This window comes from Solanum pennellii, chromosome 6 (assembly GCF_001406875.1).
Source record: "Solanum pennellii chromosome 6, SPENNV200".
NCBI classification, from domain to species: domain Eukaryota; kingdom Viridiplantae; phylum Streptophyta; class Magnoliopsida; order Solanales; family Solanaceae; genus Solanum; species Solanum pennellii.
Window position 1 is genome coordinate 52,615,105 of NC_028642.1, and position 20,005 is coordinate 52,635,109.

Consider the following 20,005-nt stretch of genomic DNA (forward strand, 5'->3'; position numbering starts at 1 on the left):
TCCATCTTACAAATTTTTTCAATAATATTCTTTTATATCTGTTTTAATTTTTACTACCAAGCTCTTACTAATTGTTACGAACTTTATTCAATATGTGCAACTTTTAACTTTTAAAAATATGATTTTTATTTTTATTTTAATAAAAATTCTGAACTTATCACTGATCATGAGAGGCGAGAACCCATTATTGAGAAGTGAAGACAGATGAGCGTTCGGTTCATGCAACTTTTTGTGGTTGTGGAGTCCCTTTTCAGTATAAAACGAACAAAAAAACTCATGATGATTTTTTAGACTTTGGACTTTGAATTTATAGACTTTGCACAAGAAAAGGACTTTGAGCCACTAATTTATAGGTGGCAAATCCAGAAAAAGCTATTCTAGAGAGACAAAAACAATTTTTGAAGATAAAAAGTTCATTTACTTTTTTCAAATGTTGTCCCAAAGATTTCCAGGTAGGTCACCATATCTATATACCTTTATCCCAGCAGTATTTTCATATATATATTTTTTTAAAAAAATAAATCAAAAAGTTGTTACATAAATATCAAGCTTCAAATATGTTAGTGTGTCGCATAAATTAGGCTGAAAGAATTATTAATTTAATTGTTCTTTCACAATTCCTATTCAAATATCCATATAGTGAAGCTAAAATTTAAAATTTATAATTCTTAGTTCTATTACTTTTTAAATTTAATATGTTTTCAAATAATTTATACATATTTAATGAATATTTGAGTCAAAAGTCAGTATGGTTGGTGAAAATTATAGCTGACACTCACGCTCTACTCTTATATATATATATATATATAGAGAGAGAGAGTAACGGATCTAAAAATTTCAATACTAGGATTAATTAAAAAATTGAAACGTAGAATGAGACAGCGGGCATATATTATACATATTTAATGAATGTTTGAATCAAAAGTCAGTATATTTGGTGAAAATTATAACTGACCCTCTCGCTCTACTCTTATATATATATATATATATATATATATAGCAAAAAAGAATCTAGAAATTTCAATACTAGGATTAATTAAAAAATTGGAACGTAGAATGGGACAGCGGGCATATATTATATATAGTAAAAACGAATCTAGAAATTTCAATACTAGGATTAATTTAAAAATTGGAACGTAGAATGGGACAGTGGGCATATATTATACATATTTAATGAACGTTTGAGTCAAAAGTTAATATATTTGGTGAAAATTATAACTGGCACTCTCGCTCTACTCTTGTGTATATATATAGTAAAAAAGAATCTAGAAATTTCAGTACTAGGATTAATACAGCGGGCATATATTATATATGTATGTATGTATAGGTGGTGAAAAATTCAAATAGCAATAAGGAATTTGTGCTCTTTTCTTCGAGTGCTTCATTGAATATTGTCACAATGATGATAAATTGGACAATTGAAATAACACTTTTTTTCCCAAAAAATAAAAGAAAGTTAATGGGTATCCATCAATCATCAAACAATACATAAATAAATGATTGTCAGATATATATATATATATAATTTTTTTTAAAAAAAAAAAATAATACAAAATGGTATTATTCCTTTCTTGTTTTCAGTAATATTCTTAACTGTAGGTTTTGCTTTATTTATTGCCCCTGTCCAACAACAGGTATAGATTCTTTCTCTCTCTGTAACTCTAGAATTGGGGAAAATGGATGGATGATTTTTTGTGCTCTGTTTTGATTCTCTGTTTATTTTTTTCACTCTGTTTAAAAGATTGCCTGCTTTTTTTCCTTTTTATGGATGCCCTTTTATTTCTTTATGAGTTTCTAGGTTGTATATTAGGCAGCTAAGTTCACACATAAATACTATCTTTTTTTTTTTGCATATTCACATGCCTTATTCTATTTTGGGCCTACTCTTATAAATAGGGACTACTTGTTTGGCTTGTCTTCATTGCAGTTGAGTACCATTTCTCAGTTCACTAGTCTTTCATTCAATCTCTGAAGAGAGTGATATGAGTTATTTAAACCCTTCAACTGGCTCTGGTTAGTTGCAATGTACAATCTTTTATGTCTTTTTGCTTCTTCATATCAAACAACAACCTCTCTATCTCCACGAGGTAGGGGTAAGGTCTGCGTAGTATGTTCTTGTTGCTTCTTGATATATATCTAACTAGCTTAGCATTGAAGGTGGTTCTATCCCACTTTGGAAATGTTATAAGTAGCTTATAATGGCTTGGGATCATGGGCGGAGCTAGAAGTCGTGTACAGGTTCTGTCGAATTCAGTAACTTTAATTCAAACATTGTAGTTTCATTTTGAAATTTACTTAGTAAATCTAGAATCTAGTTATTAACGACACATGATAGTATCGTAGAATTTAGGCACATAAAGTTAAAATCTTGGCTCCGTCTCTGCTTGAGATGAGTGTTAATGAAGCTACATGGATGGTGAGGATTCACATAACATATCTTGACTTGCTTGGGATTGGGGGATAGTAGTTGGAGTTGGAATTGTAGTTGTAGCTTATGTCTTTAAGCCGATAGATTTAGTGAAGCTATTTTATACATTGCAATTGCCATTATCCATGTGGAAACATTTCTTCTCACTTCTCTAGTTTTGTGTTTTCGCTAAACATCTTTCTTGCTTCAAGCATTTGATAGTAGACTAATAAGTTAGTTAAATAACATTACAGGAAGTAGAACTTCTAGGATGACATTCGAGTTTGGGAGGACATATGTCGTGAGGCCCAAAGGGAAACACCAAGCTACAATAGTTTGGTTGCATGGCCTTGGAGATAATGGCTCCAGGTAAAATCTATTTACCTTTAAGCTGCTATTATATGGTAAACATATCAAAGACCGTCGCTTTCTTGTGCTTAGCTGTGCTTTCTGTAATTTGAAACAAAAGCAATAGTATCATAAAGTCACCATGAGAATCAGCCTGAGGCAAATGGAGCATCAATTCTATTAGAAGGAACATTGAACTTATTTTGGGTTGCGAGATCAAAGCTTTTGCTCTGATGCTTGTCTTTCCTGCACCCTTGTCTCTCATTTTATATGTTCCTTATATTCATTTGCTGATCGCTACGCTTCTTATGCAGTTGGTCCCAACTTTTGGAAAGCCTACCCCTTCCTAATGTAAGCAAAGAGCTCGGATAACTTCTTAAATTTTGCTCGACTTGGTTATATATATACAACTCCTTTAACCTAGACTTTATCTTAAATCATTGTTTGTGAAACTATATAACCTTGCAGATCAAATGGATATGTCCAACAGCCCCAACTCGTCCTGTAGCTATACTCGGTGGATTTCCTTGCACTGCATGTAAGAATGAAACCGAAAAGTATCACAAGTTAACTTTAATAACTGTTATTAAGGGTCCCTATGTATTATTCCAGGGTTTGACGTTGGAGAACTTTCTGATGATGGTCCTGATGATTTTGAAGGCTTAGATGCTTCCGTTGCACATATTGCAAACTTATTGTCAACTGAACCTGCTGATGGTAAGTTCTAGATAGTCCTTCAATGTAGACCTAAAACACTGGTATCTCCTGTGTATTTGTATGATTAGGTCTGTATAATTCGTGATCTGATTAGTAATTTTAACTGTGTGGTACAGTTAAACTTGGTATTGGAGGCTTCAGCATGGGTGCAGCGACTGCGCTGTACTCAGCAACTTGCTTTGCACAAGGAAAATACGGAAATGGAAACACCTATCCAGTCAACTTAAGGGCTATCATAGGTCTAAGCGGATGGCTTCCTGGTTCAAGGTTTGATTGCATATCATATCTCAAACTTGTTAGTGCAGCTGAGGAGTAATATTAAATATATCTACATTGGATTCTGGATATAAATTATATTTATGAATTGTGCAAAACATCAGTCATACAAATTGCTTCCTAGAGGTCTTTCAAGAGCTATAAAAAGGGAGGTACCAAAAAAAGTAAAGAGTGCTTATATGGTCATTTTTATGTTTTCGATCTCTTTTTTTTTTTCCTTAGACAACAGACAATATGGGAGTTAACAACTGGAATTGTGCAGGAACGTGCGTAACAAGATTGAAGGATCACTAGAGGCTGCAAGACGTGCCTCGTCTTTGCCCATTCTACTCTGTCATGGATCGTGTATGTCCCCTTTACTTGCATATACTTGTACAACACCTTTTTAGCTTATACCATGCATAGTGCGTCTCTCTGAGTCCTCGAGGTTGGACCTCTGATCAGTAACTTGTAATCTGCATAACAATCTTTCTGAGTCCTCGAGGTTGGACCTCTGATCAGTAACTTGTAATCTGCATAACTATCTTTTTACCCTTTCTTTTGTAATTTATAGGTGATGAAGTTGTTCCTTACAAATATGGAGAGAGGTCTACCCTTGTCTTGAACTCAGCTGGATTCAGGAACCTTGCATTCAAAAAATACGACGGGTATCCTATCTTTTGCTTTGCAAAATTATAGTTCTAAATGGTACAAAGAAGTGTTTTCTAAAACTACCATCTTATTCTCCAGGCTTGGTCATTACACAGTACCAAGAGAAATGGATGAGGTGTGTAATTGGTTAAATGCAAGGCTCGTGCTTGAGGGTTGCCGATGATGAACTCACTCTTAAGAGCTTCAAGTTATAAGTAATTCAGGAGTGAGGACAAATGCATGAGTAAGCTATAATATGGGGGAGTATACACTTAATAGTTGTATGTAGTTACTATATATATGCCTTTGGTGAATTCTAGGACTTAGTCTACCAGTTTTGTCTCAAAAATAAAGGTTTGGATGTGTTTCTATTTTCATCACTTTGTAGACATTTTGTTTTCTTCAATTCTACTCAGAATTTTGGTAGTCATTGTATCATGGTTGTATCAATATTAATGGATATTGTGCTTATTGTGTATTCTCTTTTTTTCTAACAAGCGTGGTATAATTTATCTCAGGATCAGTCACAAAAGCAGTATTAAATTTTTATCTGAAGACCATTGTATGCACCATACTATAGCCCTTAAAATCCTATCAATGTTTTAGGATTCTTTTTGCTAACATGAGGCTATCCAGAAAATCAATCACCTAATAGTGACTGCTTTATTGTCATTTACAGAGACTAACAATACTAATTTCAAAGCAACAGACATTAGAGTGGAACAATTTAATCAATTAGAGAAGAAAGTGTGAAGAATGCATATACTTCATCGTTTCCACAAATATATGGAAGATGGTATATCAACTGTTATTTTATTACAGCTCCCAAGCCTAAAGATTACAAAATTAATGTCGGAAGTACTACAACAGTTCGACGAATAAGCAGAGATCGGTACTACTTTCTGCGGTAATATCTCTCATTCTCCTTTACCCTGGTTGTTCACGATAGTTTTCAGCTTTTCCTTGAGTTCACCACTCTGCATGGAAAAAGAATCGATCAGCATTTCGCACTTAACCAGTTGGACTCGTATCACGTAAACAAATCAAATTACCTGATGCATATTGAGGATGATATCTGATCCACCGATAAACTCCCCATTGATAAATATTTGTGGAAATGTGGGCCAGTGGCTGAAAAAAAGAGATAGAAGAGAGTGTAAGAAAATTTTGGGTCATGATTCCTTTCTGCATACCACAGATGCTATGGCGACAGACATAGCAAGGGTTCTCGAAAGGTGACAGAGACAACATATAGCTTAAAAATAGATTGACCAAGATTTATTTTGGTGTAATCAAATAATGTTCAGGAGTGCACCCAAAGGCACATGAGGTCTCAGGTTCAATCCAACAGACAGAAATACTAGGTGTCCATCCGTCCTAGGCTTGGTGGACAGAGTTAGTATGTCTTGCCGATGGGAGGTGGCAGGTATCCCATAGAATTAGCTGGAGTGCATGCAAGATGGCCTGCCTGGACATCACCGTTATTAAAAAAAAAGCTCCGTAGTACAAAGAACTGAATTGATCTTTTGAGCTCGTTAGAGATAAACTACTCGTGAAGTTATATAACATTCACTTGATGCTCTTTAAAATACAATCACTATATAGCATATAAAAATAAAGGGTCACCATTTTTATAGCTACAAAAATGTAGATATACAACCTACATATACCTCAAATAACTACATAGCCACAGAGTCATCACCATGAATGTAAAATGCTGGCATCATCCAGGTGAATCAATGTTATACCATACTTCATAAATAAAAAAACAATACCATACTATAAGAATTAAAAGAACCAATTTAAACCACATTTATCACAAAAAAAAAATGCTGGCATCATCCAGGTGAATCAATGTCATACCATACTTCGTAAATAAAAAAACAATACCATACTATAAGAATGAAAAGAACCAATTTAAACCACGTTTATCACCAAAAAAAAAAGTATGAGCTGCCTCGACACTCAAATATCATCTGACCTTATGAACAAACCATTAATCATTTCCAGAGTTTACTATGATATTTAAATGGCAGCCAATATCCCATCAGCAATATGTCTACCCAAATGAGCCTACTTTCTCTAAAGGATGTGTTTAATGTCACAAAAGCATATTGCTCAGATCACAGCAGAGGGCGAAAGGTAGCCACTTAACATCTAGAATTGTGTATCAATCCCTTCTAAAAATGCAAATAAATTCGTCAATAAATAATTTTCATAGCCATAGACCATTTGGCATCAAACTTACCTGAAAGCTTTTACAGCATTCTTAAGCTCAGGATCTTCTAAGATATTTCTGGCACTTATAGGAGCATCTGCAAAGACAATATATATTGGTAAGAAGATGAAACCAATTAAGGGCCCATGGACCTCTATCAGAAATCTACACTTGCAAGTGAAGAGGATGCAAAATCCAACAACAAGAGATATCACTTATAGCACATGGACTTACTGTATTCTTTGAGAACTCTAACAGCCAATGAGCTGAATCCACAACGAGGCAGGTCTGGCACACCTTTCATGTATATCATCACAGGATTATCCTTGACATCCTACAACAGAAGGCCGACAGAATAACTAAACCTGAACACTTAACAGTGCAGCAAATAAACGAAAAAGGGTAACACAATCTCTATATTCAAAGATTGAAAACAAAAGAGCTCTGACTTGCCAACAAGCAGAAAATGTACAGATATTGACTAAAGCTACCTGCTCAACAATATTCTCCAGAGAAAGACCTGAACTCTCAAGCTTACTAGTAGGCCTAAAATCTTCATGAGTGTCCGGGTCACTAGGCACAGAAGTTGAATACCGCACTTCACCCTGGTGGATGGATCTGGATGTCTATTATACAAATCAAGCAACTGTTAAGCATAATATTTTCGAACACATAAAAGAAAGAGACTTTAAAAAAAACAATTTTGTCTAATCCTGTCTATGGGCTAAACACATTAGAAGACACTGGATGGAAACATATAGTAGAAATATTTGAGCAAATGGTCTTTCTTTTGGGGAGGGGGTGGGGAATATAGATTCAAGCAAATGTTTGATGAAGGTAGATTCAAGCAAATGTTCATAGTTTATTATATGACTTACAGATGCAGCATATACTCCAATTGTATTTAGCTAGCGAGAGATAAAATAGAGTGTCCAGAACAGAGCGATGGGGAGCACAAAGTGAAAACAGAAGAAAGAAAGGGGAGCTCTTCATAGTAAAGCTTAATTTCTTTACTTTGCAAGCTACCAGATAGATCAGACAAAGAAGTGGAAAAAGGCATTATTAGTTGATGTGTTGTTAATAGTAAGCACAAACAGGGTGACAGTAATGTTTATTCTTACAATTGCAGATGAACGTGCAAGTGGGTAGGCTGCAAAACGCTTCAACATCATTTGAGATAATGATCTCGCCATAATAAAAGATACAATTTGTTCAAACTCTTTCAGCTGCAGGGATGATGATTAAATAAGAAAAAATTACAAATCAGTTCTTAGTGCTTCACAACCTCAAAAATATAGTAAAGACCCTGAGCTACAAAGCATACAACCTTCTTTTGGGACCAATGAAGCTAAACCATCAAAATTATGTTCAGGCATAGACTACTATTTAAATAGATTGGAATGGAGATAATCGATGCATATAACTGACAGCAACTAGTACAGGATTGAGGCACTTTTGCCATAATAAATAGTTACAAATTTATCACTAATGTTGTTTCTTTTATCTAGGTTATCTTTTCTATTTTTGTGTAGATAGTTATCTTTCCTTCGATATTATGCCATAGGGGTGAGGTGTACACCCCACCATCCCAGACCCACTTGTAGGATCACACGGGGCATGTTGTTGTTACTTGATGGTATTATCACAGACATCCCATCTCTATGACCCAATAATCATATCAAACCACAACAAAAAGCTCAATGTAATATCTGAATTCTGATCAGAGATTCTTTAATCTAGACCAATGTTCTAATTTCAAATTTGGTTTGACATACAACATTATATTAACACCTAACTCATTGAATCAATTCATCGAACACCTAAACGCATAAAACTGAAAATTTTCAGACACCCATTTCAGTAAACGATAAAAAGATTGTTTTTTTAATCTATTTTCATCCAATAAACCCCAATTCACTGTTCAAAAGCAATCGGAGAAAGCACGCAAAAATTAGAAAATGACATGAAAGCAATTACTACTGAATCACCAAAAAAATGGTTCCAACAGAAATCTGCTGGCTTGCCAAGCGAATAATGACACAATTAAAGAATAAACAGATGGGAAAAATCGAAAAATTACCACTCAGAGAAGAGAAGACCAGACCGATTCCTTCCTGTGCTTTTATATTTTCGACTTCTAAAACCCCTATTTCAGGTTTTCATTTAGGTATTTATAGCCGAAAGGGTGATGAGAGAATGGAGGAGGAACATAAAAACGTATATTGCCGTTTTTGCCCCCAGGCCTTAAAACTTAAATCTAAATTTTGTGTTTATTTAGTTACTTTCTTCGTTTAAAAAAAAATAAATCTATTTCCGTTTTAGTCTATTTCAAAATTCTTTTCTTTTTTGATAATATTTTAACTTTAACTTTCCACGTGGTATGTTTAAGACCATAAAATTAAATGGCATTTTGGTACGTTACCACAAAATTAAAAAAAGAAATTCCTTTTCTTAAACTCTGTTCCAAATCAAACTAAATTATTCTTTTTGAAACGAAAAAAATACCTTTTTTAACTAGATAAATTGATAATTTCGATCTTTTTAGATGTTATTTGGTAAAGAATGTGTATTGAAAGTTTGAAAGGATACCCACAAGTAACTTAGAGAAATTAATTGGTCCTTCACAAAACTAGTTAACTTAATTCACAAGTTGAGTTAATGAAACAATTAATTACCAAGAAAATGAATTCCTCAGTCACCCTTCAAATTTCCACATTCAAAAAAGTTATAGTATTTGTTTCGGCGATAAAATATTTAAATTTACAGGTTAATTGCATTTGCAAATTTCCTAAGGTGGTTAATACCTTCCCTTCCTGAGTAGATTTTTTTTATTTTTATTTTCAAACAAAGGTTCCAAATGCCTTTTCAAAATCTAATTTCCAAAATAGTTAGTGGGCGACTCTGTTTTCACACATACAACCAAGTAATGAAACATTTCTAATCGATTTTCTTTTACCAAAAAAAAAAAAAAACAGATAAAACAAAACAATCATATTCAATTTGTTGTCATTTCGACATGATTTTACCAGTTTCTTCATTGGTGCAGTAAATTTATATACTATTTCGCAACTCCATAATAAATCTACATTAACTTTCGCCCTAACGCAACTAAATCTAGTTTAATTTGTCTAATCGATCACTAGCTAATAGTTTTTCCAACTGGTTTAGATATGGAAAACTTTAATTCCTTATCAACGTAGCAGAATCGACCATACGAGAATTTTTCAACGTCGCAGACTGTAAATTTGCCTAATCATAAACATATGCCATAGCTGGAAAATTACGATACAAACATTGGAAAACAGACATACTATAGGGAGGCATGAGGTTAAGCTTAACATCCTTTAAAAAAATTCCCTTATGATCTTAACAAGCTTTTATGTTTCATATGTTCAGAGATAGTAAACAAGGAACTATAATTTCATGAGGGGGGAAACACTTGTTCTTAAAGTATCAAAGTAGGAACGGAAAAGAACGACAACGGCGATGGTTCATTTGAGAGTACAAATAACAGGAATTCTGACATAAAATTCCTCCATTCAGTGATGACAAGATACCTGAAAACTAAAGAACTTCAACCTGAAAGGAACCAAGCATTAATTCAATGGTTTAATGCCCGAAGGATCTTGGCATGTACCTTGATGACCTGTTGTGTCTCCTCCAGGTTCCTGGTCTTTCCCCGTGATTATCCGATGGAGCTTATCTACTAGCTCACCTGCTTTCGGATCTAGCACTAGTTGTGATCAACTAGCACTCAGTCCAACAGCATCATCATCTCTTCATATGACCAAGTCACATATGGGAGGTCATTCAGAAAGGAGAACTCAAATTCCAAATCCAACAACAGATTGATGTCTGGACTAAATCCATCCTCAGGCTCAGAGTACACATCATCAAGGAAGTCAAACATACCAGCAGGCATCTCAAAGAACTCATCTGGAGGAACGAGATCACCTAATGGTGTCTGATATGCACTGAGAGTATCCCCAGCGTCTCTTTGAATCTCCAACCTTCTCCAATCAGACAGTCTTTGAGGGTCAGCCTCGGCTGGCCTGTCTGAGGGATGCTCAAGCCTGGCATGCTTTCTTAGTTCTCCATAATTGCCATTAAAATTGCATGTCTCCAACGAACAACTCCTGTGTTTGGAATTCATGAATTTACGAGCTGCCTCTACGACAATCCATCCTTTAATCTGTCCCCGGCAAAGAGGGCAGACAAGCTCTGGTTGCTGCCCCCCAGCAAACCAGGCTGTTCTTGATGAAGGTTGTACCTGATTTCCCCTGTGGAGCATCGTCCCCGATACAGTACTTCGCTCTTGTGGAACTTCTGATTGTGTTCCAGATGATAGTTTACAAAATTGATCAAGACAATTTGAATGACGGTAACTTGTGTCACACATATAAGGCAGGCAACCCTTTTCCCCGGATGAGCAAAGTAGAAGGACAGCATTGTGTGGATGCTCCATACATATAGCGCACCTAGCTTCTTCCCATTCTCTTTCACTCTCTACTGGTGGTAGCTCAGTAGTCTTTGAGCTGCAACCATAAGGAGATGCCCTTGCCCCGTTGAAGGACGAAGAGTTCACCATTCTATCTTTCGGCATGTTGAGCTGGAGGAAGTCACTAGATTTCTACTTCTGTGCTCCTACAATACTGCTTCTGAGATGGGCAGAAGGAAAAAAATGATAAATAATCAATAACAACTAATTATCAATGCACAATTAAAACAGCAGACTTCATATAATCTATGCTGTTCGGACTCTTCAAAAATATCAAGGGGTGTGTGTTGGAACTCGGATCCTCCAAAAGTTGTGAATTTTTTGGGATCTGGCATCGGCGGAACAACATTTTGAAGAGCCTGAGCAACATAAAACATAATTATAAAGTAACACCTCCTTCTAATATTAGGTATACTATGCACCTTCCTTTTCTGTCTCTTCTTTCCCAAATGGGAGACAACTAAGTACTCTCATTTTGATAGTCACATTACAAATGAATCAAGCATTCGATAATGTCCTCTTATAAATAACTTCAGCTGTGAATGTGAAAATTTATTACAAAAGTAACTCAACTCTTGATGCCAGAATCCAGATAACAGCAATAAGCCTTGACAGCTAAAAATCATATTCACTTCTTCAATTCACAAATAAAAGTTCCTCATCTATTGAAGTATTCTTCACCCTTCCCCACTTGACGTTTAATCATGTAAACTGCGTCAACTACTATTAATGGCTCAGTACACTATATCTGTATATCATATCAATTCAACCACTGGGGACTAAGAAATTAGTCATACACATGCATAAACCCCTCAAGCTTCCCAGCTAAGCCATTTGCAAAGAACTTCTATGATCCAGCATTTATTATTAGTATAATTAACTCAACTAGCAGTCCATATTAGCAATAAACTAAAAATAGTCGTGTTCTTTTTTTACTATCCGTCTTAAACTGCTTGGTAGTGATTCTTTTACATTTTTTAGCGAATTAATCAGGATACAGAGTGGTCCATTAACTAAGCCTACATTTTAGGAAATAACTTCTAATAAATTATCTAATCCTAGATTATTATTCTTTGATGATATATCTAAGCCTGCATTTTTGGATGTAAGTTGTAACAGATGACAACCATTTGTTCTAAAACTAGTAAAATCATAATTACTATGCGCATGCATTGGACAACGTATATACACACCATTTTTTACTTTATGTCTTTATCTATCGTCTTTCTCTTTCTATTACAGCGGTTTAACATTATTTAAATACCCTGCGTATCTTCCTCTTTGAAATACTACCTTTCTTCATCTATGTATCTATATCTTTCTCCATATTCACCACCAAAATCTAAAACCAAGTGTCTTCATTAGCAAAGGTCTAATATTATTCTCACTCAACTTCACAAATTTTTCTGAATTTTATCTTCATCTACTTTGGGTGCTAGGTACATAGACGTCAATGCATTCCTTGAATGGTAGGAAATGAAGAAACTATGGAGGTTTTCTATCTAAAAAATGGTGAAGAGAAAGGTTTTTAAAAGTTGTCCAAGGGTGCAATGATGGAACTTTAGATGGCGTTATTGATGCTCTCATGGGTTATACTGTCGGTGTTGAGAGGAAGTACCTTGACTAACCTTCAAATATACACAGTATGCCTCGTATAATCATTGTTTGCTCACTGTATACCATATGAGAAGTATGCCTACTGCTATGGTGTGAAAAGGTTTTGGCGAGGTGTGAATACACTGTATATTCAATGTCTACTAAATGTATAATCAATGTATGAGGTATATACATAGAGTATGATTAATATCAATTGTCTAAACCTAGGAGTGCAAAGTCCAATCTGCCTAAACCTACGAGAAAATAGCATATACCTTACAAAAACCAATTCAATTGATCAAATTCAATAAATGCCTCTGTCGAAATCATCATTAAAACAATGAACAAATGATCAGCCATTGTCTAAGTTGGGATAAATATAAATGATTAGCTTCTTTCCTCCCTAATTAGGGTTTAGGCCAAAATTAACATGGCAGAAACCCTACACCTTAATCTCTCGAACCAATAAGGTCATCCAGAAAAGTACTACTTATATGATGAATTAATTATAATTAACCTTTGCTTTGCCGAATTCAAAAATTCCAGATTGGAAGCAAGAGATACTTACCGTGCTGATTTAGATCTCAATTCTCCGGTGATGGAATAAGGAGAGAAGCCACCGGAAAATGAAACTTCTACGAAAACGTATATAATCACAGTGATAAAAACACATTCCCGAGAGAAAATCATACAACCAAACAAAATTGACAGGCTAAAGCTGAAAATGCACATGAAAAAACAGAATTCAATCAAAATAACGAACCTGCAAGTAAATTTACTAGGTCAAGCCTGAACTGTCACCAGCTGGAGCTTACAAAAGTTCCCACAGCAACAAAAAAGATGGCGATTTAGTTTTGGAGGTTGAGGAATCTGCCTAAATGGCCTTAGACATTTGAAGGAGGCGCCGCCGCCGGCCGCCGGGAGAACTCGGGGAGTGGGGCAATGGGCAAGAATGGCATGGGCGGATAATATTTTTGTTTATATATGCTGCCAGCATCATAATTTTCAATTTTACATAGCAAGTACTCAGCTATTAAATTTTTTTGAGTTATAACTCGCACTTTTTATGAATAATTACACAATTACACATATTTTATTATTATTATTATTATAAAAAATTCACCTACTTTTAAAAGAAAATTCCGATAGGACTCTGTATATTAATATACCATCTTTTCATCAAAGGAATATGATAAATTGACTGAATTCAATTAAATCAAATTAATTTATATTGTTTTTTATTAAGTTATAGATATTTATTTAAGTATATAATTATTTTGAATAATTAAAATATTCTTTTTAATTTATGAAGAAATTAAAAAATTCTCCGAATCAAACTGAATAACATAACATGATCTAAATATATTTTATTTATTAATAATATATCAAAATTTTGATGTATAACATTTTTTAAATATAAATATAACATAATTTCTAGACCTTCGTGACTAGACCAATTTGAGTCTTTGTTTTTTAATTAGCTTTTGCCTAATTAGGTTTAAATTAAAAGATAATGTAATAGATGCTCTATCAAATACTACAAAACATATACAAACACTCCTGCTAAATGTTTAAAATCAAACAATATGGCAATAAAGTTTAACATTTTTGTCTTGTTGATGAATGATTAAAGTGTTCTTCAATACATATTTGCGAAAGAAATATTTTAATAGTAATATATTTTGAGTGATATTTTTAAAATAACAAAACGAAAAATTAACAGAGCCGTATCGATATCGAAGAAAATTTGATATAATTGAGATAACTTTGAAAAAAATTAATTTTTAGTTATATATTATAAAATAGCTAAAAATTTGAGATGATATAATTTTTAAAAAATAACTTATCGAACCATACCATTAACACATTACTTTTAATTATTTTTATATTAATAAATTTAAGATGATAGTTATCTCCAATTTTTTCTTTTTATTTTTTTTTATATATTTTTGTTTTTTATAAACATAATATTTCATCCAATAAATCGATCATCTTAGTGATATATAATCCGGTGATCAATGAAAATGCGTTCAAAATTACGATATTTGAAATTCAAATGTTAACCGAAGCAAAGTTGACCAGTTATTTCATATTTATTTTATTTTTAATAGGTGAAGGTATTTGATATTTATATTAATAAAAAATAATAAATATTTCCTAAAATTGAGAATACATATAAATATACTCAAATATGACGTTTATAATAACAAAATAAAAAATGTCCAACACTCAAATTGGTTAATCTAGTATATTTTAGTGGTAAATAATTTAGTAAAAAATAGTACTTAGCGTGATATCTAAAAAAAATTTAAACACCACCTATTACATATACTTCTAAAGAGGATTTAAAAAAATATAAGAACATCAAATCTAATATAAAATTTTTTAACTTAAAACAAATTTTGAATTATACATACTAGAATAAGCTCATTTATACACATTAAATAGATTAATAGATTAATGCATATTTGCGCACATATTATATATAATATATATAATAGATTAAAATTCTTTATAATGGTACTTTTCAAAAAGTAACAAATATATTAACATTATGTATTTTATATAAAAGATGCATATGTCACTATATGAAAAGTTTCTAATAGTGAGCACTTTTTGAATAGAAAAAACAACATATATGACATATAATATATGTATGACATCTATAAGACTACATCATATGTTTTTATATTTTAGGTGGTGGTGGTTCCCACACACATACAACAGAACTTAACATACTCTTCATATATATATATATATATATATATATATATATAGACACCTCCGCTCGTGTTATCACGGGACTAATATTTGTTATTTTTTGTCTCATTTAATATGACACAGATAAAATTTAAAGAGTCAATTAAATTTTAAATTTTTTTAAGTACTTTAAGTTATTAATTACTGTAATTTATAGTTTCTTTACATAATTTTAAATAATATGTGTTATTTTCTTTGTCTCAATATATGTGGCACAAATAGAATTTCAAGAGTCAATATATTGTTAATTATAGCGTAGAATCACACATGTGAAGCAGACATGTTGGCTGTCTCCTGCGTTGTTGAGATTGAATAACTAAAATATGAATAAGAAATATGTTTACGTATACAAAATGTAAAAAGTCTTGAATCAATAAATAAGTTGAAATTAATTAAAGACCTCTACTAATTAAAAAACAAATTTTCAAGAAGAAAAACTCGTAAATCAATTAGTAGATGTAGAGGTCTTTAATTATCAAAAATAATTCTCCCTCCGTCCATTATTAATTGTTATATTTTTCATTTTTAAAGTCAAATTATAAAAACTTTGACTAACACTTTTCAATATATTTCTTCATCATATTGATATGCAAAAATTGCAATATAATTTTTGAGTATCTAAATTTTTTGTTTAAAATATTAAATTAATATAATCTAATTTAACTTTAAAAATTAATCAAATTAACTTTCAAAAAATATAATAAAACAAATAAAAAAAGCAGAAATAAAAAATGATGTCAGCAAGGTGTGAACCCTAAACCTTAGGATTGAAGTGTCTAAGCCTAATCCAATAGGCCAAATAGCTGGTTATAAAAGTAAGCACATAGCTGAAACACACATCTTGACCATTAGTTATGTGTTTATTGCCACTTATAAATAAGTAATAGATATATATAATATAAAAAAAATATAGAGAGAGTGTTTATTTTTCCTATAATTAAAAAAGAATTTCAAGCGTTCAAAATACAAAAAAGTAAAAATATGTTATAGAGTTAAAAATATTTTCCATACAATTAAAAGAGGATTTCAAGTGTTCAAATATGAAAAAAAAAATAATGTTATAAAGTTAAAAGTATATATATACCTATAAAATGTAAATTTTTATAGTATAATTTGAATAAAATGTCTCAACCTTACTTGGGTCCATTCCCAAGCTCATCCTGATTATAAACACATATATTTTTTTTTGTTTTAATTTATTTGACGTATTTTAATTTGACATAAAATTTTAAAATTAATAAAATTTAAATTTTGTATTTAAATTAAAATTTTGTTAAAATATCCATTAATTTTAATACTTTAAACATTTTATGTAAAAATTAAAAAATAAAGTGATTAAAAACGAAAAAAATATTTCTTTTATAAGAGTTGAACAAATAGACAAAATAAATTAAAATCAAAATGATATATATACACACACAGGCATTCAGATTATGCTTTGAAATATATATAGTAAAATCAAATATTTTACGTACTCTAATAAAGGCAATATCTCATTGGTAAAATAGACATATCTATAAAAATAATGTTATTTATTAAAAAAAATTCTACTCCAAAATAAGTATCAATTTTAATATTAAAAATAAGTTTTCCAAAATAAGGATTAGTTTTTTAATTACTTTAAATACTGACGATTTTAGTAAATTATTATAGTCATTCCTTTGATTTAATTTATATAACACGCTTACCTTTTCAATCAATTATTAAAAATTAATATATTTTTCTGTTTGATACTCCTATTAATATTATATCTATATTAAATCTACTTTTCCATAAAAGATCAACGAATATATATTTTTATAAGGATAATTTATGATATTACAACGTCTTCTTATATTTTTTTAATAATATTCATATTTAATTTATTAAATTATATAAATTAATTATTTTTCTTTAATTAATGTTAGCTAACATTTGTTTCGTTAGCGGAGGGAATAGAAAACGTAGGTTATATTTGATGTTTAATATATGTATTGAAATTACAGTAAATTTAAATCTCATACGAAAAATAATATATTTTCTAACAAAATGACTTTGTAAAAATTTTAAATATAAAATTTTTAATTTAAAATAAAAAAATATTTATCATTTTACCATAATCCCGTTAAATCTAGGAAGATGCGGTTGCTTAAACTGGAATGGAGTAATTGGCTCGACATGGTTTCAACTTTCAACTGTCAATACAATTGTGATACGTTTCAGCCAATGCCCGACACGTGTCCTATTCTAAATGACACGTGTAGAACAAATAGCAACTCGACGATTAGCTTCTTTTTTGTCTTTCTTCGAAAAAAAAAAAACTTTGATTTTCCTTATTTAGTTGGTCGGCACGAAGCTAAACAGATAATTTATTTATTTATAACTTATCTTCGTCTAATAATATCATTTTGGAATATCCACCAACATTGAACCAAACTTCTGTTAGGAATGATCCCTCTTTAAATATTACTATTTATAAATAATTAAAAATATCTTTACGTATAAATAGTAGATATTAAAATTTTATCAGTTAGTTCACGTGTTTAATTCTTTAGATTTCAAATCTTTTTTTAGAAATTCTAACTCTGTCGCTGACTTATCGATTTTGTGAGATCAATAAATAATTTTTCACTTAATCTTAATTTACATATCATTAATCATGATTATTTTTTTATTATATTTTTTAAAACATTATATTTATTATATTCAAAAAATAATACTAATAAAATCAACCTTTTAGATATAATTCCTTAAGAAGCGTAAAAAATCAACGATCGAGAGTGTTTCGTTTTTCAAGCAAAGTTCTACTATAGCGTTATTATAAGAAATGTTATATACTATTCTTTCACTTCTAAAATAGTTGTCATATATGTCTCATTTATCAAAAAATAATTTTATTTATTTATTATATTCAATATATTTTATATATATATATATATATGGGTAACTCATTATCCGGTTGAAGCGTTCTTAATAAAACGTAGATTATTATGTGCTGCTGCCATGTGTTGGAAAATGCGTCTACTTTGGTCATCATTTGAGGAGCTTTCAACTCTATAAATTCACACAACATTTCATCTATTCACAACACAAAAAGAAACAGTATAATAATTATGGCCAACCACGGTAATGACAACCTTTTTGGCAGTGGCCAAAATCAGGTATAATCAATAATTAATTAAACTCTTTTACATTGTTAATTACTAAAGATTAAACCTCTCTATTTTCATCAACGTTATTAAGCTACTCTTTTCTCCTAATTCTTTTTAGATGAGAAGAGATGCACCTTCTGATATCAATAATAACCAAAACAACCAAGGGTTCCTTCAAGAGGTAATTAATTAATTACTATTGATTTTACGTAGTTTAAGAATATTTTTGACTCTTTTTTTCGCGATAATTGAAGACGGGGAATCAAGTGAAGAACGTGGCACAAGGTGCAGCGGATATTGGAAAAGGAGCAGCTCAAGGTGCAGTGAGTGTGGCTCGTGGAGCTGCGTTGGGTGCTGCTAATATTGCTCAAGGTGCAGCTGATGCAGTTAAGAATACTGTTGGAGGAGCAAATAATGACAATGCAGCTACTGGTGGTATACCAAATTACCTTGATGAATACCCAAAACACAACCCAACTAATACCAACATTTAATTCATAATTAATAGTTTCCTCTTTATTTTTATTTTTCTTTTACTAGTACTATTTTTGTAGCCTATTATGAGGTGTTGTTTAGCACATACCCCACCATAGGCATGTCATCTTTTTTTTTTTTCTATACAAGTCTATTCAAGAAAAAAATGTTTGTTGTTCTTGTTATTAAAATTGACAGCTAACACCTACCTACCATACCTGCTGTTTTAATTTCTTGGGTAGAAGAGTTTGTTATACTTATATTTTTGTGGATTTGGGTAATGAAATTTCATGTCAAAAGACGAGAATTGAAACAAAAGTATAATGAAAAAGAGGGATGGTTTTCTTTTTTACTTTTTATCAATTTAAAAATCAAGTAGTAATAATTAGAGGTGATAAATTATATATGGTTAATTAAATATGAACGGAGGGGTATTCATGACTTGACATACGCTTGCAAAAGAAGGATCGAGTATTAATTATGTACCAATAAAGTATTAAAAAGGTGATTTGGTAGAGTATGTAAGGAGATTGCTTAATAATTAGCGATACTTAAATTAATTATACATTGATAAATTATTTATGTGAATTGTTTGGTTTGATGAATGCATTGAATAAAAAAATTAATTTATAGAGATAGCTTCCATTATTATGGTAGAAACGATATAATGAAAGATTTATGGGCAATTGCATCTTTAAATCTTTAATTATGTTAATGCATGTCATTATTTAAGGTTTAGTGCTATACAAGGCTAATGTGTGCATTATTTTTCCTAATAAACTGTCAAACGACCCGTAAATTGCTAATTATGAATCAAATCTACACAATTATTTTTGGACAAAGCATTTGCAGCAGATTGTGTTAAATAAATTCCAATGAAGTTGTATAAGGTAATTACAACTAATTTTCATCATTTCTGAAGAAAAAGATCATTTTTATGTGATCCAAAT

At 31.4% G+C, this 20,005-nt stretch overlaps 4 protein-coding genes across 7 annotated transcripts; 2 read left to right on the plus strand and 2 right to left on the minus strand.

Annotated features, from left to right (window-relative positions):
• Positions 1-1,556: 1,556 nt before the first annotated feature.
• LOC107021518 (acyl-protein thioesterase 2-like) lies at positions 1,557-4,856 on the plus strand. 3 transcript variants are annotated; one of them, XM_015222197.2, is made up of 10 exons: positions 1,614-1,634; positions 1,928-2,013; positions 2,662-2,776; positions 3,070-3,106; positions 3,224-3,293; positions 3,368-3,472; positions 3,589-3,739; positions 4,011-4,093; positions 4,302-4,395; positions 4,478-4,856. In XM_015222197.2, exons 2-10 carry the CDS (start codon positions 1,983-1,985, stop codon positions 4,560-4,562), a joined length of 771 nt encoding a protein of 256 aa, XP_015077683.1. In that variant the 5' UTR covers positions 1,614-1,634; positions 1,928-1,982; the 3' UTR covers positions 4,563-4,856. The 3 variants fall into 3 exon arrangements, with proteins under 3 accessions (XP_027773792.1, XP_015077683.1, XP_027773793.1); XM_027917991.1 differs by lacking the exon at positions 1,928-2,013 and having other exon boundaries at positions 1,557-1,634; XM_027917992.1 differs by lacking the exons at positions 1,614-1,634; positions 1,928-2,013 and adding an exon at positions 2,053-2,238.
• Positions 4,857-5,090: 234 nt separating this feature from the next.
• Positions 5,091-8,823, minus strand: LOC107021241 (monothiol glutaredoxin-S15, mitochondrial). Its single transcript, XM_015221857.2, has 7 exons — positions 8,677-8,823; positions 7,718-7,822; positions 7,088-7,222; positions 6,831-6,930; positions 6,627-6,693; positions 5,431-5,509; positions 5,091-5,355 (listed from the first exon to the last, which is right to left on the minus strand). The coding sequence occupies exons 2-7, from the start codon at positions 7,787-7,789 to the stop codon at positions 5,296-5,298; spliced, it is 513 nt and encodes a 170-aa protein (XP_015077343.1). The 5' UTR covers positions 7,790-7,822; positions 8,677-8,823; the 3' UTR covers positions 5,091-5,295.
• A 1,101-nt stretch (positions 8,824-9,924) lies between these two features.
• LOC107021203 lies at positions 9,925-13,673 on the minus strand. Of its 2 annotated transcripts, XM_027918090.1 has the most exons (3): positions 13,454-13,663; positions 13,259-13,325; positions 9,925-11,254 (listed from the first exon to the last, which is right to left on the minus strand). In XM_027918090.1, exon 3 carries the CDS (start codon positions 11,197-11,199, stop codon positions 10,351-10,353), a length of 849 nt encoding a protein of 282 aa, XP_027773891.1. In that variant the 5' UTR covers positions 11,200-11,254; positions 13,259-13,325; positions 13,454-13,663; the 3' UTR covers positions 9,925-10,350. The 2 variants fall into 2 exon arrangements, with proteins under 2 accessions (XP_027773891.1, XP_015077298.1); XM_015221812.1 differs by lacking the exon at positions 13,259-13,325 and having other exon boundaries at positions 13,454-13,673.
• Positions 13,674-18,417: 4,744 nt separating this feature from the next.
• LOC107023805 lies at positions 18,418-19,270 on the plus strand. Its single transcript, XM_015224615.2, has 3 exons — positions 18,418-18,590; positions 18,700-18,762; positions 18,836-19,270. The coding sequence occupies exons 1-3, from the start codon at positions 18,543-18,545 to the stop codon at positions 19,073-19,075; spliced, it is 351 nt and encodes a 116-aa protein (XP_015080101.1). The 5' UTR covers positions 18,418-18,542; the 3' UTR covers positions 19,076-19,270.
• Positions 19,271-20,005: the final 735 nt, after the last annotated feature.

Excerpts from the sequence above, each read along its gene's own strand:
- LOC107021518 (XM_015222197.2), top strand. The coding sequence starts at position 1,983 with ATGAGTTATTTAAACCCTTCAACTGGCTCTG. Across the intron at positions 2,777-3,069 it reads CTTGGAGATAATGGCTCCAG|TTGGTCCCAACTTTTGGAAA; the intron begins GTAAAATCTATT and ends CTTCTTATGCAG. Across the intron at positions 4,094-4,301 it reads TCTACTCTGTCATGGATCGT|GTGATGAAGTTGTTCCTTAC; the intron begins GTATGTCCCCTT and ends TGTAATTTATAG.
- LOC107021241 (XM_015221857.2), bottom strand. The coding sequence starts at position 7,789 with ATGGCGAGATCATTATCTCAAATGATGTTGAAGCGTTTTGCAGCCTAC. Across the intron at positions 7,223-7,717 it reads TTGCACGTTCATCTGCAATT|ACATCCAGATCCATCCACCA; the intron begins GTAAGAATAAAC and ends TTTGTATAATAG. Across the intron at positions 5,510-6,626 it reads AATGCTGTAAAAGCTTTCAG|CCACTGGCCCACATTTCCAC; the intron begins GTAAGTTTGATG and ends TCTTTTTTTCAG.
- LOC107021203 (XM_015221812.1), bottom strand. The coding sequence starts at position 11,199 with ATGCCGAAAGATAGAATGGTGAACTCTTCGTCCTTCAACGGGGCAAGG.
- LOC107023805 (XM_015224615.2), top strand. The coding sequence starts at position 18,543 with ATGGCCAACCACGGTAATGACAACCTTTTTGGCAGTGGCCAAAATCAG. Across the intron at positions 18,591-18,699 it reads TTGGCAGTGGCCAAAATCAG|ATGAGAAGAGATGCACCTTC; the intron begins GTATAATCAATA and ends AATTCTTTTTAG. Across the intron at positions 18,763-18,835 it reads ACCAAGGGTTCCTTCAAGAG|ACGGGGAATCAAGTGAAGAA; the intron begins GTAATTAATTAA and ends CGATAATTGAAG.